The sequence below is a fragment of the Melopsittacus undulatus genome, chromosome 9, assembly GCF_012275295.1.
Source record: "Melopsittacus undulatus isolate bMelUnd1 chromosome 9, bMelUnd1.mat.Z, whole genome shotgun sequence".
In the NCBI taxonomy this organism is placed as follows: Eukaryota; Metazoa; Chordata; class Aves; order Psittaciformes; family Psittaculidae; genus Melopsittacus; species Melopsittacus undulatus.
The window spans coordinates 42,319,762-42,336,174 of record NC_047535.1 but is presented as its reverse complement, the minus strand read 5'-3'; the positions used below and the strand labels follow the sequence as shown (position 1 = coordinate 42,336,174).

The following is a 16,413-nucleotide window of genomic DNA, read 5'->3' as shown; positions in this document are numbered from 1 at the left end:
TTTCCTTTCATCTTTGAACTGGATTCAAACCTGAACTCTATGACTGCTTTTTACTGCTAAACCAGATAAATCCATTTTGGACCCACCCAGCCAATGAGCATTAAAGGAATTAAAGGGGAAATGAGCTTAATAGCTCAGATTTGACTAGACACCAACTTCAAACTGAGTTCCCTTTGGCACAACATAGTTTTTGTAGCAGAATTTCCAGTTTTAAAAAGATCAGAAGTAGACAATATAATCTTGAAAGTCTACTTTTGAGAAGCTCATCTCTACAGTTTGAAATGGACTAAAATCAATGCATGCTGGTAGGTTTCACCTATTGCGTGTTATGATCTGAGTTTTTGAACTGCCCCAGTAGTTTGAGGAAGATGCTGCATATGCTGCATCATCAGCTACCCTCCATAGCTTGTGCCTCTCACTTTCGTGTCAGAATCTTCAAGCAAGAGTCTTCAGACAGTTCTTTTCTTGTAGACACTTTTTAGGACTTCTGGCCAGTTGATCCCTTTTGCCACTAACCTGCTACAATCTCCAATTGTTACAAAACTGAAGGCAGTCCCAAGACAATTCTTTTATCACACCTAATCCTCCATCTAGCAGAAGAGAAGCACCCAGCAGGGAGGAGTGAATTTAATGCTGGATCCAGAGAAGATCAAAACCTATCTGATGTAGATTAGAGATCAAACCTGTAGGCAAGGCAGAAAGCCAGGTGCTAGCCTTTAGGTTCATTGTGGGAAAATCAAGCCTTTCAAGGGATGCACAGAGATGATAGCACCAGGAATGCATTTGCCTTCCTACCACTACATTGATAGCTCCACCTGGGGAAGTAGGTTAGGCTTGGGAAAGGACAATACTGTGGGACAAACCACATCAGGGAGATGCAGCAGAGGCCCCATGGTGGTGTGAAAACTTCCTGAAGTGTACACAGAAAGGAAGTATGGGTTTTGGGACTCTGTGGGGATGAGTAAGGGCAGGAACCCATCCACCAAGTTAAGAATTCATTTCTTCCAGCATCTTGCAGAAAGCCATGCAGACAGTCCTGTAACAACACTATACAAAGTGTTGTCTTGGACTGTGCTTCAAGAGCCATTTCCATCACACTGCTTGGTTCAGACTGTGTCACACACATGCTGAAGGTATGCTGATCAAACAAAGCAACAGTCTTAAAATTAAACCTAATAGTCAGTGAAAGGCATTTAGGCTGTGATCATTGTACAGTTTGCACTACAGTGATAAAAGGCTGAGTCTTCCTTTACAGGGTGTCTCTGGAAGGAGAAAGTAGCAGCTGAGTAAATGGGGTGTTGTAGCATAGGCTATTTTATGAACTCTGTTATACGTAGCAATGGCATATAGCTACCCTACATTAAGTCAGTAGGCAGAGGAACAATTAAAAACACTCTCTTAAATGTGTCTGTAAACACAGGATGGAGTTTGAGCTGAAGAACTGAAGTGAATCTCAGAATATAAAAAAAAAAAGAATGTGATTAATCTGGGTGAATACGTGTAAGAATTATAGTCTATAAAGCACTCAGGAATTAACTAATACCAATTCTAGGACAAATTAATACAAATCCTAGCACAAGTAATACAGCCATAGCTGGAAGATAAAGACATTTCTTTCATCCAGAACACAGTTCTCTCTGCCAGTTAACTGTATGTGAGATCTGAAAGTAGAGTTTAGTCTAAACCCAGCACTGTGTTACAAGGGACTGTATGCAGACAGCATATGAGAGATGTGACCTTAGCTGATGGCAAAATGTGAAAGTCTGTAGCGAGGCAAATAGCATGGAACCAGAGCAAAATGGCATAAAAAATTCAGACCAGAATTCAGATCAGATGTGGCTGGGGTTCTGCCAGTGAAAACCCAAAGCATTCTGGCTAGTCATTTAGGACATAGGTTTAATATAGCTAATCCTATCCAGACTGGCATGAAAGGGAACTTCATACAGAAAGGATCCCTAATGTTGCTCTTGTGAGAAGACAGCAATGGGAGGTGGGATGCTTCACCCTTCTCTCAGGTAGCAAACTAACAGGCAGTGCACAAAAAGGGGGGCGACAACCCAGTATGGCAGATGGAGGGGACCTGTGCACAGAACAGAGAACATGAAGCCTATCCACAAAAAAATCTCACCACAAGCAGGGCAGCTACTGACTCGTGGCAGCAGTACATCAGCTGCCTCTGCAGCTCCTTATCCATTTTCAGTGGGTGGGCTTGGTTTCCAGACTCTATTAATCATTCTGGTTTGCAAACCTTTAACCTTTACATATTAAAACACACACACACACAAAAGAAATGTGCTGGAGTTGGGAATGACAGATTTGTGTGCCTTGAAGGAACACCTGATTCAGATGTATTTCAAGAGACAGCTCTTGATTTATATAGCCTGGGAGACAGGAGCTTTTCCTTCTCTCTGATTCGCAGAGCCAGCCTGAAAATGTCACTTGTTCTTGTAATGCCTCAGTTTGCTGTTGGCACTGCTGTGACATCACTGTGAGCTGCTACATAGTTCATAATAATTACAAAAGGGGCATTATGAAGTCACTCAGCTCGGAGACTGAAGCTTGGAAACTGCTGTAGCCCCTGTGACAGTAGTGCTCTTGTCCTGGGTACCATCCAGCTACAATGTGTCTACCCTGAGGAATCCATGAAGTAAGACACACGCATAGGAAAAGGCTTAGAGAGATGCAGTTTGTCCATGGCAGCATGGCAAGAGAGGGGCACACACAAGAACGGAGCTGCTGTCTTGATTAATTACCCTGCTTCCAAAATGCAAAACTCAAGTTACTCCCTAAGTGCTCCAGATGAGTGGCTTGCACAGTACTAATGCTCCAGTTTCACTGAAGTGTTCTGTGACCTACTTGCGCTACTGTTAGTCCATACAAACTCTGTTCCAGCCCCATGCAAGCAGATTTGCCCCCAGCCCACAGTTTTTAAAGCTGGATCAGGAAGCCATTCTGGTTCTGATCAAGGTCTTGCAAACAGCTGAGCTCAGAGGGGAGTGTCTGGCACCATCACCAAAGTACCATCTAATCAAAGCACAGCCTAGTAGGGCCCACATCAGATGCCTTGGCATTGCTCAGGACAAAGCCAGAGCATATGAATGACTCAGTATGGTGATATCATCCCTACATTAATGGGATCACTACCACACAGAGAGGGAATCCTGCACTAGTTTAGTGCCACACCAGCAAACTCAGCATGGGCCATTAGACATCTTTCTCCACTGCTCACTACTTGCACCTTCTCAGCCAGTATGTTTGTTCTATCAGGAGGCACAAAAGGGACATGGAACCTAACGTTTCTCAGTTTGAACTTCTTAAGACTAGTACTTCAGCTGTGCTCACACATGTGCTCTGTAAACAGCTGTAGGCTTTTTGGTGTTTATTGTTCTAAACAAAATCTTTCCGATCATGGTGTTCTTCATTAAACATTGGGAATCATGAGCTGTCAGAGAAGGAGAAACTATGAGCAAGTTCGGGTTGGAAAGGACCTTAAGATCATCCAGTTCCAACCCCCCTGCCATGGGCAGGGACACCTCACACTAAACCATATCACCCAAGGCTTCATCCAACCTGGTCTTGAACACTGCCAGGGATGGAGCATTCACAACCTCCCTGGGCAACCCATTCCAGTGCCTCACCACCCTAACAGTAAAGAATTTCTTCCTTATATCCAGTCTAAACCTCTGCTGTTTAAGTTTCAACCCGTTACCCCTTGTCCTATCACTACAGCGCCTAATGAATAGTCCCTCTCCAGCATCTTCAGCTCTCAGTTTTCCATCAGTAAACTTGGTATCTGTTTGGAGGAGGGGGGTAGGGCTTAGTTTTGTCAGCCAATGGAGAGATGATTGCACAGTACCACCTTTGCTTTGCAAGTTATGCTGATCACCTGAGCTGTGGCAAGCTGCAAACCTGGTTAAACTGCTTTGTGTTTGTAGCCTTGCTGGCACCACCGTGTTTTTCAGAATGTCGAGAACAGGGAGATACTTCAGTTATATATTGCAATTTCACATTGTATATCGCAAGCATTATATTAAGCATTTGGTTTTGGGAAGGCTGGGATGATAAGGCTGTGGGATGAGGAGACTCAGTGAAGCCGAAAGCCAAGGGTCCTCATATGGCTGCATGGCCTCCATCTGCTAAGCAGAGGCATGCAGTGAGGACTGGAGTGCAGTTTCTGAAATGGGAGCTGGGAAGTGACTGTGCTGCAGAGCTGGGTGCAGGCTGCAGGGAGCAAGGGTTACTAAAAAGCTTGGCAGTGTTACAGTAATCACTTGGACTTCATTTCAGAAACCTGGTGTTTGAGGGCCTGGCACCCCCTCTATCCACTATTCCCAGAAGTCTGTCTCCGGACACTGTCGTCAATCTCAGAGTTCATTTCCTGGTTAAACAAACAGCAATTAAGTAACACAAGACAGGCAACGCCTAGAGACACTGTCTCAAGCTCACCCTAGACCGGCCCTGTGACACTGGGGTCCCTGTGTTCTGGCTCTTGGCTAAGACACGTTAACAGGAGGAACTGCAGAATGTGACAATGTGTGTATGCAAGGCCTGGCTTCCTGGGGAAATGCTCTCTGCTTCCTGGCACTGCTTGTCCAGAGAGGATGAGTTGGGCACCAGCATTTGGCCAGGTGACCCCAAAAGAAACACACCCCCTTTCATTTTCATCTGATCTGCTTTGCCTGCATAGAGGAAATGGGAGAGAATAGAACTTGGTGCCTTTAGTGTGTTCCTGCAGCAGCTCGGACAATCAAGAGAAGCACATCATTACCATCCTCAAGAGGCGCTCACAAGTGGAACCAGGGGGAAGGGGGCAATCAAGTATTTGCTCCCAGAAAGAAAATGAAACTAAGGAAAACATTTTTCTAGTGCATTCTATTGAACTGTAGTGTCGTTCTCCAAAAGTAAGGGACTCAAAGCATGCTTTTGGCACCCATCAGCTAGAAGACACAAAGCACTAGGGAACATACCGTCAGACTCCTGGTGCTAAAGGAGAGATGGGTTAGACGTCTGAGACTGATTAACAGTTCATTCTCTGTATTTTGTTTGACCCTTGCAATCTTCATTTGCCTCCCAGTAAAAGTACACAGAAATAGACTAAAGATGAAAGAGAAGTCACTGTGACCATGCTTGTTTTCTATACATGAAGCCTCATTGATTTAGCTCATCATCATTGGTGTTCAAGAACTTTTCACTTGTATTCACTACTGATTGGATTGTAATCCTCCTTGGGGGTCCATCACCCCCAGCATGAAAATTCACAAAGCAGTAAGGGATCTTTAGCCTCCTCACAGAAACAGTGACCCTTCCTTTGCTCATGTGTGCAGTCAATACTTGACACCTATTTGCAACATGCTTCGACTGGTCCTTAGTTCCTATGAAATAAGCAGTGGTCAATCCACCTGTTGGTATTTCAATTCCTCATTTTTGTATGAATACCTAAAGTTACTAAAACTGAAAGAATCTTTAAAATGTAACTTCTATCACACATTCCTCTTAATTTATGTATGTTGGGCAATGAAATTGCTTTACGTCTCAGCTGGCCTTGCTACTGGATTTTTTACACTCCAAGTATTCACATGACTGTATTTCAGCTTCCAGCACTTCAGGATATGTTTCACTCTTTCCTACACTTTTTGTAGCTTATTGCAGGCAGAATGAACCATAAACTTCAAAAAGTGAAAAAAAAAAAATCCTGAAATCCAGAAGTTGATCCCTCTGTAGATACAAAAGGTACTCACCAGGATGACGGAATGGGACTTTGAGCAATTCAGATACTTATATTGTGTGCCACAATGCCTATATCCCCAGGGAACACTAATGAGAAGGCAGGACAGAGAGTAAAAAGTCTATAATGCATTCATCTTGAGATGGCTTAGACATTTTTTACTGCTCAGATCTGCTATGTAAATTTGTGTTTGGGGTCCTATCAATACTGTTTATGAGGGCTTCCAATCAAGCCTCATGTTCTCTGACCCCTCTGGCCCCCTTATGCAGAATTTTCATAAGGAAGAAATATAGCCACAAACTTCCCAACTGACTTATACCATGGGACTGCACCATATCTCAGCAAGTCCCAGTCTCTCCTGAATAGGCTTTCAGAAGTAGGATCTGTAAGCAATAGGTTTCCAGTGTACCTGGACTGGCAAACAGTGTCATGTACTCTTGCTGTTGAACTCATCTCCCCTGAGTTCACGTTGGGTCACTTGAGGGCTGCTTTTCTTTAGTACTACTAGACCACTTTTAGTTCCTTACTTCAACACTGCTAAATAAGTCAAACTTTTCCCAGTAGATTCTTTTCAATAAATATTTCCATGCTTTGGTCATTTCTTAACATAAGGTTGACTCATGAAATAGGAGCAAAATACCCTAATTAGATGCTCACACCTCAGAGCCCTACACTTTCCTTCTGTCACAGTTTTCTGTGTCTTCCAAGATGCCTACCAATGAAGTAGATGCTGTTCAGATTTCAAACAATGTTGTCTGCTGGAGTACAGAACTCTTTGCTTTCTGGAAATATATACGGCCATTTAGCTTAGACGTTTTGTGTAGCATGTAAGAAAGCCCTTTTTGCCATTTGCTTTCACATATCTCACAGCAGTGAGAACAGTCTGGAATATGACCAAGAGCTCCCTTTTCCATGTAGCTAAGAGTACTAAACACATGGTATGAGCCTCAACAGCCATGAAGCTAACCTGTTCAAAGCTAAGCACTTTCAGCCTCTCTGACAAATTCTGGACCTGTAAAAATCATCAGAAAATTTCTCTCCTTCTTCGATAAGAACATGTTTTTCAAAATCCATGTCTGCCTGAGCAGCTGGTATATCATACTATATTGCTAGAATTTGAATTGCAGAAACACCCTGTCATGGAAAGGACTCCAGGATGCCAGACACTGAACAACAAAGAATAAAAGCCTGGTTGCTATTTTTGCTGAAGGAATATGTCAGTTCAAAGTGCTCTCTAACACTGCTTTGGTTCTTGGAATGAGACATCTCTAACTGTCTCTGGTTTTTGCTGTTGACAGAAAGAAGGCCAGTCCAGAGCTTACCTCATTGCCCAGGAGCTGATGTCTTCCGAAAAAGCGTGAGTGAACTGTTACAAACCTACTTGTTGTTCTCCTGAAGCTGAAGCTATGCAATCCATCCTTCAGCAGTGGTTTGACAGTGATTAATAAAGGTTTGTCTCTTTCCCCAGATATGTGGACATGCTCCAGCTGTTATGTATGGTAAGGAAACAATTTTAATCACTGAAACCTAATTGCCTTTCTGGTTAGCTGCAATTTATAGAATCATAGAATAGTTAGGGTTGGAAAGGACCTTAAGATCACCCAGTTCCAACCCCCCTGCCATGGGCAGGGACACTTCACACTAAACCATGGCACCTAAGGCTTCATCCAGCCTGGTCTTGAACACTGCCAGGGATGGAGCATTCACAACTTCCCTGGGCAACCCATTCCAGTATCTCACCACCCTAATTTAGAAGACATAAAAGCACTGAAAGGGCTAAGATGAGTTTGAGGAGGAATGTCTTAATGTGAACCATTGCAAAGTAATATGTCTGCCACTAATCTGCTCTTGCTACAGATCCTCAAATCTAGTGCTTGTCATTCACAGAAGAGTGTTGGCCAGCAGTGCTTGCTGGGCCTCTGAGACTCGATGCTCAATAAGATGCAGAATAAGCCTAGTGCAGAGGAGATGGTGATAAACAGGGATGAACCCACCATCTTCAGAAAGACAGGAGAAGAGCTATGAATCATGGGGATTTGGTTTGAATTGATTCGGTCTGCTTCCTTTAAGCTTCTTTTTTTTCTGACAATGCAATATCAGTAATATCAAGTGTGTCCTGGATATCCTCCCTCTGACACAAGTGGTCACCATGGGCAAAATAAAGACTCTGGTGTCAGAAACTCATGAAGGAGCACACAGCAAGAATCACTTGTTCCCGACAGAGAGCTCTTGCATGGTATAAACCTACTAGTGGCTTTGTCCCAGAAGACTTTGTGCCCCTTTAACAAAACTGCCACTGCTTTCCCTGGAGACTGGTACACAGCTTAGGTAGCCTTGCTCTCAATATCTTTCTTGGCTGTTAGCTGCAAGCAGTAGGGAATAACATGCACCACACAAAGCATGCCCACTGCTGCTTGGAAAGAAACTCCCTGGGAAGACAAAAAGTACCCCCCAGTTATTCTTTGCAGGACACCCCAAACCCTAGCAGTGGGCAGGAATGCTGATGGGGAGAAAAGTAATATATTGCATTATTTGACACTACTGTACATTATTTGACACCAGCAAAGACATAGTTGTAGTCATTTACTCTCCCCTTGGCAAAGTCCTTTTGGATTTCCAAAAGTATCATCGAGGAATAAAAAAGAACAAGGAGAAAACCATCTGCCAGCTTCTGAATCAAAACAGAAGAGAAATATACATACAGGAAATTACCATGCACAGAGAGTATTAGCCACTCTGCATCTTCATTAGATCCATCTGATTAAAATATACTTAATGTATTTAATTTTCCATTTCCAAGTGCATTTGTACTTTGGTACATTATGGACAGCATGTAAATTCAGGGCTGAACTAGAGTGTGTATACAGTGCACTCTATTTAGTGGAGGTGTCTAGGAAAGGCCTCTCCTTTGCATTCTATCCTAACATTTCTCATATATCACTAGGAGATAAAAATGGCTCACTAACATGGCCTGAAAAATCCTCAATATAGATCCAAACCTGGCTGCACACCCTCCCAGCTGCTGTAGCATGGTACTCTCAGGCTGCCTTGCCTATGCTGTTGCTGGGCCAGGAAAGGGATGCTTTAGGACTTTCTCAGTTCCTTCAGGACTTACTCTGCCATTTCCTCTTTCCTCTGGTAAAACCCTGTGCTGTGAATTTGGCTCTGAGGCTACACGTGTAGATGAGTAATTTATACATTTTTACAATAATTCAATTTGAAAGGAATAAGAAATGTCATTTTGGTGCTCTTTTCCAAGTTGACAACATTAACATGGGACAGGGGTTCTGGTTTATATTGTGCTAAGTTTTTCTGGTTTTAAAACACTTATGGATGCAAGTGTTGGACTCCAGCTGGATGGACTCCAAACTGCTGGTAATCCCTAATAAAAAGAATCTTCATAAAAATTGCAGCTCATAGATTAGTCAGTGAAAACCTCTGCTTGACTGCTAAATTTATCTGCCTCAGTGCTCCAGAGTTGGCTCAAGCTACCAGGGAATGAAAACAGTTTTTTCCTGGCTTGATTAAAAAATGCAACTACTCCCTGCTCTCCTGTTGGGGAACTCAGACGCTCTGAGCAGCAATGTGTTTACTACAGAAAATAAGTGTCATTACCTGGAGCATGGCCTGCCAGTCCTGGAATTAAAGTGTTGAGGCAAGAGGGAAATTTGGTCTGTTTTAATCATACTTAATCATTAGGTTTGCATCAGCTGATTAATTTATCAGAGAAAAGATACCAGTAATAGCACTTCTATAACTGGGCAAGTTCTTCTGTTTCTGCCAGTCATCAATTTTATTTGGAAGCATTTTTTGGATTTTATGTATGTTTCACTCCTGCAACAGAATTTTTCACTGAATCCTATTTTGCTGGGATTTGTTACCCTGCCTGTCCATCCCACTGGAACAGAGGGATCTTACGAATGTTTTGCACATGCTCGTGATTTCATTAATTACAAAAGTCAGAGCACCAAAAGAGGAGTTAGAATTTCAAATTAAAATAAGAGACAGAGATAAACTAAACCCTTGAGTGAATGCATTGGTTTGCAAAGTTAATCCACTTCTAAGTTGTGAAATACCAAATCACTGTAACCATACATGTTTCACTTGCCCTGTCTCAGTCCTCATTGTCTCAAGTTAGAAAGTTCAGAAAGATCTGCATCAATCTGAGGATGAAGTTTTGGTGCATAACTTTGATTAATGATTTTCTTCTGCAGTGGAAAAGTATCCTTCTTGCCCCAGCACACACTCCTTTAGGGTTCCTTAAGGGTTTTTTCAGCATACTCAATAAGCAATTTTCTCAAATAAGATTTAATTGTTACTATGAGCTGGTTTTCAAAGTAGTGAGGAAGTATGAATTGCACCTGGGTTGGAAACTGAGAGGAAAGAGCAACAGCCAGTCTGTTTTCACACTACTGCTAGTTCAGACACTCCTTAGTTTAGAAGAGGTCAAAAATCTTTATGGCAACAGGATCAGAGGGTTCATGTCTGTGTAGAAAGCCACAGTCCCACACTGTTACCTTTTCCACTCCAACTGCTGTTGCATCTTTATATTCAGCTGTTCCCCAGTGCATTACTCAAGAAATCTAGAGAAACCATTACCAATTTTACGTTGAAATCCTTCACACTACAGGGGTATTACTGCCTAGCTGAGGCTTTTCAAGACTATCATAGTGCAAAAAAGTTACAATGAATCAACTGCTCCTTTTCTGCATATTTGAATAGCCTTTGGAATAGTCACATCAATAAAAAACTGTGCACTGGCTGTTGACACAGGTCCCACTGGCAGATGTCACAAGCAATCACAGTGACCAACAAAACTGCCCTCAAGGTACAACACCCCATTCATGGCCAGTTAGGACCAAAGGCTTCCTCAACAGCATATCTCAGCTCAGGCAAACATTTCTCTCTGTTTCTTATCGCCAAGTTTCTCAAGAGAACAGTTTCTAGATGTTTATATTCAAGTCTTGAGTCTCATCTTTTATAAATCTATGTGCTGGTAAGAAAGGCACAGAACTACACCGCTGCTTTCAGAAATGAAAATAAAAGGCTTTTCTTAAGCCTGCAGCAAAAGCAGTTTCCCATCTAATTCCCAGGCTTGGCTGGAGCTGCTATTCATTCAATGTAACAGAATCTGTTTGCCCTTTCAGTGGAGACTTTAATAAATTGATTGATTGCCAGAACGATGACATTTCCATCCACCCACTCTGCTATTGAACTGAAAGAGTGGAAACATTGTGTTAGCTCACAAACCCAGTATCAGTTGGTGTGGTAGTAGTGATAATAATCTAAAGGGTTAGCTGTTATTTGCCCTAATCAGAGGTAACGTGATTCTCTGGAGCAGAGAGTTTAGAACTCATTCTGGACTGAGCAGACGGGACTGTCAGGGCCTTGCAGTTCAAGTCCCTGATGTCTTGGTACTCACTGTTTAGTTTTCAAGAATTAATTAGCCTTTGCGTTTTCTTCAGGATCATTTAATCCTCAGACTTTGCCATTCTTTTCTCCCATTTTTCTCCCATTCTTTTCTCCCATTACTCCCTAGTAATGCAGGCTGCACTTGTCATCTCTTTCTTAGTGCCTGCTCCTAAACAAAAATGCTGCAAATTGCTTTCTCAGCCTAATGTTTCACACATCACCTCTTAGAACCAAGAGTTAGGTGTATTTGCTTCTCTTCAGCCAGTCTGTTTTAAATTACTTCACTAGAAGAACAGAAATCAAACTGTGTGTGAGTGACTGACTGCCTCAGGATCCCAGTCTGTACAGGATCAGTCATTTGCTTGATAGGGTACTGAATTCACATTTCTTTTGTCTTTGGCTGTTGTATATAAAATCACCATTTTTGCTCATAAACCCCTTTGAAGTATTTTTTACTTCACTCCAAGGCATTTAGTGAATTAAGGTACCTAAAAGGACAGTTCTGCACTGAAAAACCATCAGCCCCAACACCTCCCAGTTCAAAGAAAGTTGATCCTGTTCCCTGGTTTGCATTTTCCTCATAACAATAGGCCACAATTCTTAGAAACACCTAGACCCAGATTTATCCTTCCTCAGCATTTGAAGATGTAGATAAGAATATGATATGAATAGACATAACATGTGCTGGTTGCCTTTGCAGCAGCTTGGGATCCAACCTTGTGCTGGACTGAAGAGTGTATCTTAGGAAATAAAAAAGAACAAATCATCTTAGTGCTCAAGTCCCTAACCCAAAGATACCTAAATGCAGATGACCATGAAGTCAGGCTCGCTGGTTTAACGCTATACTTTCACAAATCTTGTGGGCAGCACATCCTCAAGAACAAAAAATAAACATCTAATTTAGGAGCCACTATTACACATCAGACAAAACAGAACTCCATCTTTCGGATTATTTACACTTGCAGGGAATGACTGCCTGAGCCTTTTTTGCTACTGTTTCTTGGATGATGTTAAAAGTTCTGCTGGACCAATCAAGTCATTACTTTCCTAATGAAACACTTTAGTGACTGGAGCACACTGGCTAAATAAGGGGTAGCTGGCTGTTAGACCCTCTGAAGCTCTTATCAAAGCCTCAAGACACACTGCTACAAGAGAACAGCCTGCCCTCACTTACAGTAGGTTTTGTCCTATTTTATTTATTCATTGCTGTCTCCATCAACAGTGGGAAAACAGGTCTGTATTGGCCAGGCAGCTTCTGCAGTGGGAATGCTGAGCCAAAATAGCGTTCAGATAATCTGCATATCTCTTAAAAGGAGAGGGAAGACACCCTAGCACATTTGGCATCAGGAAAATTCCTTGTAACAAGCACCACTGATACAGTATTTGCAATGCATACTCTGCACCTTGCCAGTTCTAAAACTCGTTTGCAGTGTTTTGAATGAATCTGTGTATTTGTCTGCCTGTGAGTGTGTGCTGAGGTCAGGGCTCCTGACCCATATTGTGCCCTGCAATGGCAGGATAAGAGACTAATTGTGTCTGCTGCGATAGTAATTTCTGCTGTTCATCTAGCATCATTTCTGCTGAGCTCAGCAAGGAGAGATTTGGGAAGATCACTGCTCAGTACAGATCAGGGGTCGCTCACACTGCTACATGAGATGTGCCACTTTCTAATTCAGGGGTTCCACTTTGACTTTCTCTATCAGAGAGGCTGCTGGCCCTAATGAAGATACCTCCAAGAACCACCTATGAGTCAGACTTGGCTCACAGCATACTCTACAGCACCTCATTCCTGCAGTCAGCTTCAAGATGGAGACTCTCTTCTTGCCCTTTGAACTCTTCACCATCCCCTCAGGTGTAATGCCTAGATGTCCAGAAGAGCCCTGGACCCTTGCAATATGCAGTATCTGTTGAATCCACCTTAATTTTAGAACTGAAAGTTAAAGCCTGCGCCATTTTACATGGCCAGTGAAGATTTCAGTCTAATAAAGTTCGGGCTGCAGTAAGATTTCCTGTTGTCCTCCCTGGCCCACTCACAGAGGCTCAAATATGCTTGCTTCACAACATTACCAGTTCATTAAAATGTCAGTGTGACTCAGGAAGCAATTACAATTCTAGATATACATGCAAAATGGTTTTGGATGTAGGCTTTTTTATTTACTGAAGGGTATGGAAGTACAGATACCAAGGGGAGTTGTGTGCACAAGGTAAACGGTGTGCACAAGGTAAACGGTGTGTACAGACCTGATGTCTGCAGCTGAAGAAGTGCCAACATCCACACATGGGGACTGAGGCAGGAAAATGGCCATAATTTTCCACTAATGCATCTGTTCTGCACATGCCCTTTATCTGTGTGTATATATATATATAGGCATATAGATACAGGCAGTTTTTTCTCCTGGGTAAACCACGTGCCTGATGCAGTGGTTTAGCTGACAAGAGATTAGTTTTCACTCTTTTCACTAGGGTCCTGCAAAGTTAAATATTTTTAGGCTAATAAAGGCTAACTGGCAGCAGAGCTGAAATGCAGAAAGGACCACAATACATATGGGATGTATCCGTCCTGCAAAATGGTTGTTGATGTGCATACAGTATTCTGACAACTGAATTTTGCAGCTGGAGTCAAAGCATATTCAGCCCTATTACTGGAGAGATTTAATACACAACTTCACTGTTTCTGTATCTGCTCGTAAATTCCAGGAAGCAAAACCCAGGACTAACTTTGTCCCATTACCTACCCCTTTTGCCTTTGTATTAGAACATCAAATTTCACACAGATGTTCAATCTCAGACATGTTAGGGATTTGGCCACTGGATGCCTGTGTAGGACTTATTTATGGGTGTCTAAAATGTAATGAAAAGTTTAATGCTTCAAAAATGCATTTTTATACCACAACCTTCTCTGTCACTCAGTAGCTTGAGTTATGCTTTCACATGCACACACAAACTGGTGCACGTAGACTAGTGCAGGTGTAGACATAGGACAGGAGTCCGATCATAGGCTCATACACCCTTGGATGAGGCTGAGCTCTGTAACCATCATGCCAGAGCCTTGAACTGAACAGCTTCAATTCATGCTGCTGTTCTAAACAAGTTTTGACCTAGCAGGGAATGATGCAGACCCAGTGTTTGGTACCTTCTGTGCTTGGATGTGTGGCTTGGGTGACAGACTTGAGGACCTTCAAGTACCATGACTGATTACAGTTAATGACACTGCAAAAGCACTTTGTGTTTGATTTACGATTTCCCAGGCACTCAGCATTTTCAATAGTGACACCATTCTTATTTTTCTAATGGACATTTATAATGATTCCTGTCATGCTGCAGGGTGTTGGTAATCATTAGGAAGGTGGCTATCCAGGCAAGTGGAATGAAATCATTTGTCTGAGAATTAACTATAGTGAAAGGCACAGGCAAGTAATGACTAATTCAATTCACTGAGATGCTGTGGGAAAGGAGTATTAATCTTGTTGCTCAGCTATGGTGAGAAGTGGATAGACTCAGAGCTGTTCCATGTTCATTTGGAAAAGAATACATTTCTGTAACATAATAGGTTACCTAAGCACACCAGTAGTGAACTTGGTACATCTATTCACTTCTCTAGGCACAATAAGCTGTAAGCCCCCTTTGGATTCTTTCCCCTTCCCCAGTCTTGATTAATTGTGATAACTGAGGACTTCGAAAGATTGCGGGTTCCTTTGACTTAGGAAAAGCATCCAGAAGATGGATTGACTGGCTTACTTGGGTGAAAAGCCTCTGGAGTGTACACTGGCTGAAGCAGGTAGTTGGATAGGCTCACTCACACATCAGAAAAGAACATGGGAGCTGGAATAGCACAACATTGGGTTTATTTATGGTGCTGGGGCAGGATACGTGGAAATCAGACCCAGATGATTAGGAAACACAATATGCTTTCAGAAATGTTTATGATCTTGTTTTATCCAGTATATAGCTATTCAAAACCAAAATTGTCACCATGATCTTTTTTTTTAACCTAGTTCTAGTGGCTTTCAGCAAAAAAATGCTTCCTCTCTCATTGTTGCTAAAAACCCCACAGGATATGTGTGACTTTCCTTTGGCTAGTATCTATCAGATATTCCAGTCATTCTGAGCCATAGTGAGCCACTGTGTACATTGCTGTTGACAGTGTTACAACAGAAAATCCAGGACTGAATCTGAGGAGACTAAAAACTGCTCTTGCCTGGAGTCAGTTCCTACTGGTGAGGTGAGAGAAATGTTGAAGATCTTTGCCCAGAACCTCTCCTGCTCCTGACAGAACCTTTCAGCATGACTACAATCATACCAACCAGACCCCGAGCCTACTGAAATCAGTACAGCTACCTTCACTTAATAAAACTAAAGTGGACCATCTAATGTAAGATATGGATCCCCAGTGAATCATACTCCGTTGAGTTGCTCATACCTGTAATATCAGCAAATTTCATGGAAATTATTTTCTTCAGACTCCTCTTTAATTACTCCATATATAATACTTTACTAGACAGAAGAAAAAGTCATGGGAAATGCCATGGTAAATTCCAATATGGCCCAGAGAACTTTGTAAGATTGTCCCTAAAAGTTCAGGGAATAGAATCTGACTTTTTGGCAATAGTTTTCATGATCACTAGATCCTGACAGAGGAAGATAATCAACCTATCCTGTCCTGGTTCCGGGCCAGATGAAAGCAGCTTGGCATCTTTCAATGAGCTGTGCAACCTTAGAAGTTTTGTTTTTATCAAGCCCCTGCTTCCTGTCACAGCACATGTGGCCACATCACATACAGTGGGGTAGAGGCCAGGAAATAGTCTCTGGGTGGAACAATCCAGCTGTCATTTCTATTACCTCATGCAGCAGCATCACCTCAGTGACTGTTAAAGCAGCTGCATTTTTTTTTCTTCTGATTAATTGGCTCCTATGGACTCACAGAGAGTGTTTTAATGTACCTTTGAAAGAACATCGGTTTGAATGATAATGCACTGTTTGCAGAGTAGCACGTGGAAAAATACATTCAAAGCATGGATTTGGCCAGACTGGTCAGACACTAAAGCTTTTCCTCACTCTGGTTCCGGGGCTGAAGTAGAGCTCAGTGTGAACCTGCTGGAAGAACAACTCCTGGTGTGATGGCTTTTGGCTGACAGGATGCAACCAGGGTTTTAACACCAGCTCTGCTGTGACTAGATGCTCGTCAGGAGCTTTCAACCCTTATAGTTAATGTGGCCTCTCCACTGAGCTGCTGTTTTGATTATTTACTAGTTTTCACTCTCACGTCTTTTTTCCTC

At 42.4% G+C, this 16,413-nt stretch overlaps 1 protein-coding gene across 1 annotated transcript in view; it reads left to right on the top strand.

Moving 5' to 3' along the window:
• Nucleotides 1-16,413, top strand: part of FGD5 (FYVE, RhoGEF and PH domain containing 5) — an 89,751-nt gene that overhangs the window by 36,708 nt on the left and 36,630 nt on the right. The window contains exons 4-5 of the mRNA XM_034066430.1: nucleotides 7,024-7,082; nucleotides 7,194-7,224. Coding sequence (XP_033922321.1) covers nucleotides 7,024-7,082; nucleotides 7,194-7,224 — 90 coding nt within the window. The remainder of the gene's footprint in view (nucleotides 1-7,023; nucleotides 7,083-7,193; nucleotides 7,225-16,413) is intronic.